This window comes from Melopsittacus undulatus, chromosome 11 (genome assembly GCF_012275295.1).
Source record: "Melopsittacus undulatus isolate bMelUnd1 chromosome 11, bMelUnd1.mat.Z, whole genome shotgun sequence".
Classification (NCBI taxonomy): Eukaryota; Metazoa; Chordata; class Aves; order Psittaciformes; family Psittaculidae; genus Melopsittacus; species Melopsittacus undulatus.
In genome coordinates, this window is record NC_047537.1 from 18,637,506 (window position 1) to 18,647,904 (window position 10,399).

General features: G+C 60.5%; 2 protein-coding genes across 2 annotated transcripts; one reads left to right on the forward strand and one right to left on the reverse strand.

Annotated features, from left to right (window-relative positions):
- Nucleotides 1-84: 84 nt before the first annotated feature.
- On the reverse strand, nucleotides 85-8,607 carry HGS (hepatocyte growth factor-regulated tyrosine kinase substrate). Its single transcript, XM_034067735.1, has 21 exons — nucleotides 8,508-8,607; nucleotides 8,188-8,272; nucleotides 7,752-7,827; nucleotides 7,248-7,340; nucleotides 5,390-5,513; nucleotides 4,967-5,019; nucleotides 4,451-4,519; nucleotides 4,122-4,246; nucleotides 3,841-3,919; nucleotides 3,659-3,757; nucleotides 3,218-3,313; nucleotides 2,871-2,909; nucleotides 2,644-2,787; nucleotides 2,286-2,499; nucleotides 1,941-2,113; nucleotides 1,661-1,801; nucleotides 1,406-1,583; nucleotides 1,194-1,327; nucleotides 813-929; nucleotides 550-645; nucleotides 85-474 (listed from the first exon to the last, which is right to left on the reverse strand). Exons 1-21 carry the CDS (start codon nucleotides 8,542-8,544, stop codon nucleotides 364-366), a joined length of 2,283 nt encoding a protein of 760 aa, XP_033923626.1. The 5' UTR covers nucleotides 8,545-8,607; the 3' UTR covers nucleotides 85-363.
- Nucleotides 8,608-8,639: 32 nt separating this feature from the next.
- On the forward strand, nucleotides 8,640-9,876 carry ARL16 (ARF like GTPase 16). Its single transcript, XM_034067736.1, has 5 exons — nucleotides 8,640-8,754; nucleotides 8,876-8,934; nucleotides 9,009-9,122; nucleotides 9,244-9,359; nucleotides 9,594-9,876. Exons 1-5 carry the CDS (start codon nucleotides 8,667-8,669, stop codon nucleotides 9,763-9,765), a joined length of 549 nt encoding a protein of 182 aa, XP_033923627.1. The 5' UTR covers nucleotides 8,640-8,666; the 3' UTR covers nucleotides 9,766-9,876.
- Nucleotides 9,877-10,399: the final 523 nt, after the last annotated feature.

The following is a 10,399-nucleotide window of genomic DNA, read 5'->3' on the forward strand; positions in this document are numbered from 1 at the left end:
GGGGCGGACGCTCTAGCCGCCGGGTCCGCCAACACTCGCTCGCCCCCGTCGCCGCCCCGCCCACCGCAGCACACGGGGCGCGGATCGTTCCCAGCTCTTTATTAGCGCCGGTAGCGCTCGGTCTCCCCCACGGGGATGGGCTCGGGCCCGGGGAGGGGTCCCGGTGGGAGGGGGGGGGATGATGGGGAACTGGGCTCGGCGGGAGGGCGCGAGGCTGCTCCTCGGGTACCGGGTACGGTCCCGGGGCCGCGCTCCCGCTGCTGGGCCCCGCGGAGCCCCGTCCCCGGGAGGGCAGGACGAGGAGCGGGAGAGGGGACGCGGTTCCGGAGGTCCAGCAGTGTCTCAGGCAGCGCCGCGCCGGGGTCAGTCGAAGGAGATGAGCTGAGCCTCGCTGCTGCCCTGCGGCGGCTGCGCCGGGGCTGGCGGGGGCTGCTGCGGCGGCGGCTGCTGCGGGGTCCCTCCCGCTGGTGCCATCTGCAAGAGGCGAGGACCCTCCGTTAGAGGCGGCCCCGGCAGCACGCACCCCCCGCACCCAGCCCCGGCACTCACCTGCTGGTAGAGGGGCTGCTGCCCGGGCAGGTAGGACTGCTGAGCTGGCAGGGAGCTCAGTGCCGCTTCCTGGCCCGGCAGGGCAGACATGAGACCCTGAGAGAGCGAGGGGCAGCTGTCAGAGGGGCTGAGGGATACACAGTGGGGCACAGGCCAAAGACCCCATCTCCACCTGGCCACCAGCACCACAGGTCCAGGGCTGTTCCATGCGCTGGAGCCCACCCTGCAGCCAAGCAGGAGTCAGTGGGACAAGGGGTGCTCACCTGCATGCTGTAGGGCTGGTAGCCCATGGAGACCGACTGGGTGCCCATGTAACCCATGGCACCCGACTGGGGGGCTTGGGAGATGGCCGGGATGCTCTGTGACTGTGAGGCTGCGCTCTGGGGAGGAGAGGTTGGTGAGAAGCGGTACCAGCTCAACTCAAACCAGCACTCCAGGAGCAGCAACACTCCCCACGAGCCACTGGAGACAGCACAGCATCTTCCCTCTGTGCCATGGGGAGCCCAAACCAGCCCTGACTCCAACCCACTCCCACTGTGAGAGCTAAAGCAGATCCAGAGATGGGACCAACTAGCCCATCCTCCCTCCTGAAGATCCCATTGCCAAATCCCCGAGCCCTGCAGAAAGCCCCAGCCCTCACTTGCCTGGTAGCCCTGTGTTGAGGTCGGCTGGTAGGAAGAATATGCAGGGGTGGTGGTGGGCACCGCGGGGCCCTGCTGCACTGCCTGCCCACTGCCTGCCCCTGCCTGGTACATGTAGGCATTCACCATGCTGGGATCTGGGGCAGAGAGGCAGAGACTGAAGCTACCACCTTGCCCTCAGCCTCCACCCTCAGTGGGCTCAGCTGGCCACATACCTGTCCCTGCAACAGGCATGGCTGTGTACGGCCCAGTGCTCCCCTGTGCTGCCTGGTTCATGTACACGCCATGCATGGGAGAGCCCTCCACCGAGCCAGCTGGGCTGAAGGTGCCAGGGAAGCTGCTGGGCCCAGAGGGCTGGTAAATCACCCCACCGGCGGCAGGCATGGCCTGGAGCTGTTGAGGGAAGAAAAACAGCTCTAGCCCACACCCCCTGGGACTGGGCAGGAGGGTCTCTGGCCCTGCAGACGTACTTGGGCATAAGGCAGGGAGAAGGCTGGCATCTGGGCTCGCATCTGGATGGTCTGCTTCTGCTGTTCCAGGCGCATCTGCCTCTCTTTCTCCTGCTCCTGCAGTCGCTGGATGGCCAACTGACGCTGCATCTCCAGGTATTCCTGCAGGAACAGGGCCATGATGGCTGCAAGCCAGTATGTTGCAGCATCTGCCCCTGCCAGGTCAGCCCTGGGGCAGAGGAGCCAGCAGGCCTGTGGGTTGATGTGCCCCACATACCCTGGAAACACTTCCCTGCCTCACCTGCTTCTTCTGCCTCATGATCTCCAGTTTCTGAGCCAGCTGGATCTGGCGCTGGCGCTCTGCCTCCTCTGCTGCACGGCGCAGCTTCTCCTGGTGCTCCTCCCGCAGCGCATTCAGGGCTCCACGTGCATCCCGGATCTGGGCCAATTTGTCTTGCAGACCCTCATAGTACACTGGGGAGGGAAGAGACACCTCAGGGACCTGCCTGGGGCAGAGCACTCCAATCGCCTCGTGCACCACACTGCCTGCTCTCCAGAGAGGCTGCATCCTGGCAATGCCAACCCTGGTGTTGGGAAAGCCCCAGCAGCCACCCCATGGTCCCACGGCCACACAGGTCCCACGTACGCCTGCGCTCATCCAGCTGGTTGAGCAGCTCCAGCAGCTGGGGGTGCATGTTGTTGATAGACTGGAAAAGGGACAGGACGGCAGAGTCGTTGGTGATGCTGCGGCCCCGCATGTGGTTGCTCTTCATGCGGTTGACAAATGTAGTGACTGCGTTCTGCAGTGCCTTCAGGAACTGCTCGTGGTTCTCCTCAGACTCGCCATTCTGGTACTGCTGCTGGAAGGACAGGGCAGCCCCTCAGCTCTCCAGTGACAATAGTCAACTGCAAGCCTGCAGTGCTCTGGGGCCAGGCTGCACCAAGGAGCTGGGTGCTCCTTGCCCCTCAGAAGCTACCTGGCACAGGTCCAGGCCCCCTCTTACCTCCACAACACTGAGCGGGGCAGGGTGGGCCTCCCCGGGCTGGGCAGCTGGCTCTGCAAGGGACAGGGGTGCTGAGGGCGTGGGGCTCTTGCGAACCTCCTCTTGCTTCTTCTCCCAGTAGTTGCGGTTCAGGTACCGAGCCAGCTGCCAGGGACAGAAGGAAGATCAGCATCATGCTCCACAGGGAGTGAGCATGTGCCATGGAGCAGCAGTGCCTGGCTCCTTACCTCTGGGTCAACGTCCTCAGCCAAGGGAGCAGAGGAATTCTGTAAAGCAACAAACAGGGAAATGTGATTCAGAGAAACAGGAGACTTTCAGCTCCCACAAAACATCCTGCTTGAACCTGGCCATGGACAACCCAGTCCTGAGCACAGGCAAGAGCCTGGAAGGGGACAACCACCTCCTCCTGAGTGCAGACCTTGCTGACAACACAGCAGTGCTGTGACAGAGCAAGGGGCTGAATGGGGCAAACCTCTCAGAGCAGGGATACAGCCTGACACAGCCAGGGCAGACTCAGGACAAGGACAAGGCCTGTGTCCACCTGAAACATGTTCAGAGGCTCCCACAAACGTACCACGGGCGGGGAGTAGAGCGTGCTGACCGGGGGAGCCGAGGATGTAACGGGAGTGGGCTCAGCCTTCGGGTACATGGAGTAGGTTGTTTTCTGCCTCTGCAAAACAGGAAGAACAGTTGGCTCAGGGACTGCCCAGGCTCTGGTCAGCAGCAGACTGGGCACACCGGGGGGGTGAGTTCCTGGTGATGGCCAAAGGCGGCAGACCCAGCCTTACACTCCACACAGTTCCCACAGGCCAGTGTGCCCCTGGCTTCACAGCCCGGGCACAGCCTGCTTCCAGGATCTGGGACTGCAGCACAGCACAGGCCTGGCTCCACTGTCACCCCCTCATTCCACAGGCCCTGTGACTTGCTCTGTGTCTTGTGACACCAGGACACGCCCAGGATCTGTCACAGCACAGGTGGGAGATGCCCAGCACATCACCCCCAGCAGGGCACAAACCATTCTCTCCTTCTCCTCCGCCTCTGACTGAGACAAGGCAATTGCGAGCTGCAGCTCCTCCTCCTCTTGCAGCGCTGTCTCATCACGCTTTGGAGGCAGCTGTGAGCAGGAGGAAGAGGTGGTCAGTAAATGGACACCAAATAGGTCAGTGTATAATACAGCACCTATAGGCAGCCACTCACTTGGGACTGCTGAGAGAGGGGACTGGTCAGGTATTCGGGGGGCAGCTCAGAGGTGGCAGCAGCTTTACCCTCAGCTTTCCTGTAGTCAGAAAGACATGACAGTGCAGGCTGAATGCTTCTTCCTCCGCACCAGAGCCTCAGCACTGCACAGCACTGCAGCTGAAAACCCCATTCCCAAGAGGATGGGAACCCAGCCCAGTGTGGAGCTCTGCTCTGCTCAAAGCTCCTCCCTCACAGCCCCAGCTGCTGCAGGCAAAGAAATACACCACAAAGGTACTGACTTGTTGAGATGCTCGTAGCAGGGCTCACAGACTCTCACTTCCTTCTCAATCCCAAACTTTGGGATGGTGGAATACTTGGAAGAACACTTCCCACAGAAGATCTGCCCACAGGCCCTGCAATGATGCTGCAAAGGATGGGAGACATCAGTGTGGCAGCAACATGCTCCTTCACCATTAGACACCACCACGCAGGCACTCCTAGCACTTCCCTGCCAGCAGCCAGGGAACACTGCCCAGGCCCAGCACTTCCCAGCAGGCTCAAGGAGTCCTGCAAGTCTCCGGAGACCGTGCAGGATGAGGGAACCCGGAGGAGCAGGAGCAGCACCCACCTTCCGTGTCACAACCCCAAACTGCACTCGACATCTGTGGCATTCCTCAGCATCCACCCAATCTGGAGCCTGTCCAGGATAAGGAGAATTGGGTCAAAGAGGGCAACAGCTTCAAGGCAAACACCTCCACAGAGCTCCTCAGGAGCTAACCAAGGTGCTCTCATGAATGGGGATACTGGAAGCATTTGCAGCTCAACAGGAATTACTGATCCCCACATCATCCCCTCTCATGTTCCTAGAGACTGGGATGCTTTGGGCAGCAGTGATGCTGGGAGCCGCCAAGCAGGGCAAGATGAAACCAGCTCCCTGTCCTGGTCACTCTCCCCTCCATTGGGTAGTTCTGTACAGGAGCCCAGAACTGCCAGCGCAGCACCGGGAGCATTGTTCCCCCACCCTGGGCTCTAATCTGCACAGAATTAGAATGGAAGAGTGCAGGAGCCGAAGGTTCAGTAGAAGGGGACGGGACAGTGAGGTCTGTCCCACAGCACCAACTCCCTCCCCAGCAGCACAACTCACCCGTTCTGCCGCAAACATGGCATCACTCTCCTTGAACTCTGGGAACACGTGCCCTGGGGGGAAGAGAGTGGGAGCATGGACCTGTCCTGGAAGCACTAAGGAAAGCCTGCAAAGATGGAACTGCAGAGCCCTTTGCAAAGGACACTGACTTCAGGCCAGTTTCCTGAAGCAGTGTCTCACTGCCAACCCTTAGCTGCCAGCTGGGCTGATCCAGGGGCAGCAGGGTTGTTCTCTCTTTGCAGTGGGATTCAGTCACCTCAAAAGGTTCATTTGGTATCAAGACAGTGAGAAAAAGCTCAGTATTGCAAGTGCAGACTTTGCTAACACCAGACAGGGCCCTAACAGCCCTTCCTTCTGCAAAGCTCCTCCACAGCAGAGCTGCTTGGCCAACTGTCCACCCACCTTTGCCCACAGAGTCCTCACCTTCAACCTTCATTATCTGATAGGTGTCCTGCACCACCTTGTACTTGGGCTCATTGCGGAAGGCATGAGCCCAGGCCTGGATAAGGTACAGGATCTTACTGCGGACACTGGTCTCCACTTGCCTCTGCACAGAAAGGGAAGAGAAAACAAATCTGAGAATAAGGCCCTGAAACCTGAAGGCTGGTGTGAATCTGCTGGAAGCCAGAAATACCAGTCAGATATTTCAGAGAGACTTTAGAGCACTTGTGCAAGGTGAGAGCTGTCAGAAAGCCACAGGAAGGACAATTTACAGCAAGGACTGCCTGCTCCTTCAGCACAAACATGAACACATCCTTCAGAGCAGCTTGGAACAACCTGACAATGGGTTAGGATGCTTCTAGAAAACACCCACAGAGCCTGGTGTGAGCACTGCCCTGCTCAGCTCCGCTCACCTCCCACAGGAGCTGCTTGTCCTGCACTCAGAACATCAGGGCACCTACAGTCACGGAGTGGGGCAGAGCAGCAGCAAGCGCCTCAACCAGCGCTGCTGGGGTTCCAGGAACTGGCACTGGAGGGTGCTGGGCTGTCAGCACCTCCAGCCCCAATGCTCCTGCCCAGGAACACTCGAAGCTGCCTAAGGCAGGATCAGCAGGGTAGGTGCCCTTTGGAGGCAGGGGTTGTGTCACAGTTCAACTTGGCAAGCCTGTTCCTGCCCCAGCCTCCGGAGCAGCCTGTCATCAGCTGTCCACATGACCGGCTGCTCCAGAGGCAGAGGAGCACTGTCCAACTCTGACTTCAGCTCAGCTCAGCCCACACAGTGTGACTTACTGACCATTCCAAAAATCCTGCATTCCACACGTGTCACAGCCCTCAACCTCCTCAGAGCTGAGACCATTTTACCAGCACTGGGCATTCTCAAGCAGCAGAGCATAGGAGAACGGGTCTGCAGCAGTTACAGAACCACAGAGGCAGAGGTGGACTGGAGAGAACCACAGAACCTCCTGATCTTATCTCCTCAGCAGGAGTGGCTGTGCTACTACCCCTGGCCATGACATTGCGTCACTGTTCCTGGCTCAGCAGAGCCTGCACAGAGACTGAGTCAGCCCTAGCAGCAAGGTGACAGGAGACACCCTGGTACCACGTGCGAGGAGACGGGACCTGCACAGCTCATTCACCAATTATCTGGGTCATCCGGTCGCCTGTTTCTGGTGAACACAGAGTCTGTAAGGAAGGAAAAACTACGCCTTGCCTGGGCATTGTGCTTTGGGAGGGGAGCCAGAGACAGCAGTTCCCAGTTCCCCTTCACCTGTGGAAGTCTCCACTCCAGGGACATGCAGAGCTCCTGCAGATATCACGTTATATCAAACTGGCAAGTGACAGCTTGTGTCAACAGCCCACCAGTGAAAACAGCCAGGTTTACATCCTGCAAAGCTCCTCAAATGATTCCACAGGCCAACAGAATAGCCCCAGTAAAGAAGCTTCTGCCAGTTCTCCCCTTGCTCTTTACCCTCCTGCATACCTCACGCTGTACTGTGAAGGGAACCACTCAGTCCTCGATGAACTGCCAGAACATCCCCTGGTTCCCTTTGCTGCCTCCTGCCAAGCAAAGCATTGCACCTACCATGAAAGGGTCAAGGCCTCTGCAACATGTCTCTCCCCTCTCACATTACAGCCCGACATCACCTCTGCTCTCAAAACATCACCTCTCCTGAGCTCTCTACACACCACACCATGGTGCCCGTTTCTTAAATGCATTTCCAGCCAGTTTCACTTCTGTTCCTTACACAAAGGGAACAGAAGCAAGGACACACACACAGCTCCTGCTGCTGCTGCTTTTCCAACCTCATTCCAAAATGACAGTAAACCCAGCTGTATTTACCTTGAGTATTTCCTTCAGTTCCTCCATAGTCTGTTTATTGGCCACCTCGTCATGGACTGTTTGCCCACAGTTTTTAACCACTGACTCCATGACCTGCAGGGGCAGAGGACAGCATTAGCTTGACACATTCTTCCCTTTCTGCAGCCTGTGAAGAAACCCAGCACACAGAGACACAGCACTATGTGAGCAATGGGTCACACTGGGGCAGCATCAGTAAAGCCATACTGGAGCCTGAGCTCCCCTTCTCCTTCCTGGGGGCCTCTGCACTGCTGCTGTGTAAAGACAGCCTGTAAAGACAGTCTTAAATCTCACTTAGCCTGTCTCTAAAGCTGAGATGGGATTAAAGACAGAAATCTTCACACTGATCAGTCACAGAACTCCTGTACGAGAGCTGGGAGGAGGCTCCAAGCTGTGACCCGATGCTGCGTGCAGCCTGTGCAGCACAGAAGGCTTGGGAAAACTGGGATGTTCCCTGGCCAGTGCCATGGTTTGGTCTGGCGTTACCTCCAGTGCGTAGAGAGCCACATGGGGATTCTTGTCATTGACTTTCTTCTTGATTGCGTTGACAGCATATTTTGCTCTGGGTAAGGAGAGAGAGAACATGTCCTCAGGGAGTGAGGAATCCGAGGGGAGATTCCACCTGCTGCTGGTAACCTCCCAACCTCCACTCAAACAACAGAGCCTACACACTTAGAATCACAGAATGGTTAGGGATGGAAGAGACCTTAAGATCACCCAGTTCCAATCCACTTCCCCCAGGGCAAACTGGGAGGAGAAGGAAAAAACACGCTCAAGCCCGAGTGCCTCTGAGGGTTTCAGGCCAGAGATGACCTGTGCCTGCCGAGGCCGGGGGGATGGCAGCACCTCAGGGTGGGAGTGCTGCGCTGTGAGGGAGTAACGGAGCCGCGCTCCCAGTGCGGCGGAGCCCGGGAGCACTTACTGCGTGTCTCCCTGCCGGATCATGTCGCAGATCTGCAGGATGGATTCCCAGTCCGTCTCCAGCAGCAGCTGGCTCGTTGCCTTATCTGCAGGGAACAAACCCACGGGGCTGCTCCAGCGGCTCTGCTCCCCCAGCCCCGCTCTGCGCACCCCCCTCCCCCGCCGGCGGTGCTCCGGGGCCAGGAACGACCGGGTTGTCCTGGATCGCGCCGGCGCTTCCCCTCCAGACCCCGGGAACCCTCCCGGTACCGAGCACAAACCCCGGGCCCCCCCTGGCTCCCGAGGCCGCGCACTGCGCCCCGGGAAGGCCGCGTCCCGTACCGAGGAGCCGCTCGAAGGTGCCGCCGCCGCGCCCCATCGCGTCCACCGGCGCAGGCCAGCCCCGTCCCACCGCCCCTCCGCGGCGCTTCCGCTTCCGGCTTCCGGGGGCGGGGCTCCTTCCGGGGGCGGGGCTCCTTCCGGGGGCGGGGCCCCGCGTCAATGGCGGGCGTGGAGCGGCCGGTGCCTACGTGCCTGGTGCTGGGGGTGGCCGGCGGCGGGAAGAGCCTGTTGGCACGGCGGCTGCGTCATATCCGGCGGGGCGGGACAGCGGAGGGGGTGGTACCGGGGGGGGGGGCACCGGGATGGTCCCGGGGGGTGGGGGTCCCCTCCCGTCCCCTCCCCCGGGATCGGTCCTTAACCCGCGGCACAGCTGAACACCGAGGAGGGGTCTGCGGAGCTGGGCGAGCCCCCGGCCACGCTGCCCACGGTAGGCAGGGCCCGGAGGGGCGGGAGCCGGCGGCGGGGCCCCGGTGCACGCAGCCCAGGCGCCTGTCCCCGCAGGTGGGCACCAACCTGACCGACCTGCGGCTGCCGCGGACCGTGACGCTGCGGGAGCTGGGCGGCTGCATGGGCCCCATCTGGCACAGCTACTACGGCGAGTGCAGCGCTCTGCTGGTGAGCGGCAGCCGAGCGTGTCCTGAGCCACGTCCTCGAGTGAAGGACTGGGCTGGGGGCACATGGGCACGGGGGGGGCAACCCCGGCACCCGCAGCAGCACCTTCCCTTGTCTCCTCCAGTTTGTGGTTGATGCTGCCGACCCGACCCAGGTCTCCTCGTCCTGCGTCCAGCTCCTGTCCGTGCTCTCTGCAGCACCGCTCGCAGCAGTGCCCGTGCTCATCCTCTTCAACAAGATGTGAGGAGGGGGCACCCGGAGGGTAGGGGCACAGGGCACTGAGGGGCTGCGATAGCTTCTGTGTCCCTCCCATCGGGTGGTGGACACGTAAGGAAGCCACATGTCCTGGGGGGTGGCAGCAGCCTTTTGGTATATTGCCCAGGCTGGCTTGGGTTGTGGAGACCCCCGAGCCAGGGGCTGGGCTGGCAGGAGAGCTGGCATTGTGGCCTAATGCAGACCCTCCTGCTGGTGCAGTGACCTGCCCTGCTACATGTCCGTGATGGAGATGAAGTCACTGTTCCGCATGCAGGACATCGTGTCCTGTGCCACACAGCCCATCACGATTCTGGAGACCAGTGCCCGTGATGGCACCGGGCTGGCTGAGGTCCTGCAGTGGCTTCGGGCCACCCTCGGAGACCAGCGGTGACACTGACCCTGCCCGTTGCCTGCAGAGACCCTGCTGGGAGAGGTGCCACAGAGTGGTTGTGGGCAGGACCCTGCGGGCCTTCACAGTAAAGCTTGCACTGTATTGACCAGGCTGGCGGCTGCCCTGTACTCTGGTGCAAATCCCTCCTCCTGGGGAAGGGACCAGCAGGAGACAGGCCATGCAGCTATGGGGCTGTGCTGGCACCTGTGGGATGGAGGAGGTTGTGGGCAGTGGGACTGGGGCTGTGGAGGTGCCTGGACTGGGCTGGGCAGGGCAAGCAGCACCTCCTAGGTTAGAGGCTGAGGGCACCTGAGGCTCTGGCAGCAGCTTTGGTTTTGCCATACAGGACACAGTGAGGTGAGCTGGGTGGGTGTCAGGAGCTGGGGCTGCCCCAGTTGGGGACATCCCATGAGCTGAAGGGAGCACCAGCCTGCGGCTGCTCTCGCACTTGGGATCAGACAAGAGTTGGGTCAGTGCAGAGAACCCAGTCTATGCCAGCAGGGATAACCTGCAGCATGGGCAGAGCCTGATGGGCAGGTGATGCTGAGGAGCCTGAGCAGCCCCTGAGTCACTAGTGCTGGGGAACATCAACACCCAAAACCCGCCCGCTCCCAGCCCAGCAGGTCCAGACACG

What these genes read in the sequence shown, in the direction of transcription:
- HGS (XM_034067735.1), bottom strand. Translation starts at nt 8,544, where the DNA reads ATGGGGCGCGGCGGCGGCACCTTCGAGCGGCTCCTCG. An exon ending in CCATGTTTGCGGCAGAACGG is followed by an intron (nt 4,520 to 4,966) that starts GTGAGTTGTGCT and finishes TATCCTGGACAG; the next exon opens with GCTCCAGATTGGGTGGATGC. An exon ending in CGCTCTACTCCCCGCCCGTG is followed by an intron (nt 2,910 to 3,217) that starts GTACGTTTGTGG and finishes GTTGCTTTACAG; the next exon opens with AATTCCTCTGCTCCCTTGGC.
- ARL16 (XM_034067736.1), top strand. Translation starts at nt 8,667, where the DNA reads ATGGCGGGCGTGGAGCGGCCGGTGCCTACGTGCCTGGTGCTGGGGGTG. An exon ending in GTTGGCACGGCGGCTGCGTC is followed by an intron (nt 8,755 to 8,875) that starts ATATCCGGCGGG and finishes AACCCGCGGCAC; the next exon opens with AGCTGAACACCGAGGAGGGG. An exon ending in CCCCGGCCACGCTGCCCACG is followed by an intron (nt 8,935 to 9,008) that starts GTAGGCAGGGCC and finishes CTGTCCCCGCAG; the next exon opens with GTGGGCACCAACCTGACCGA.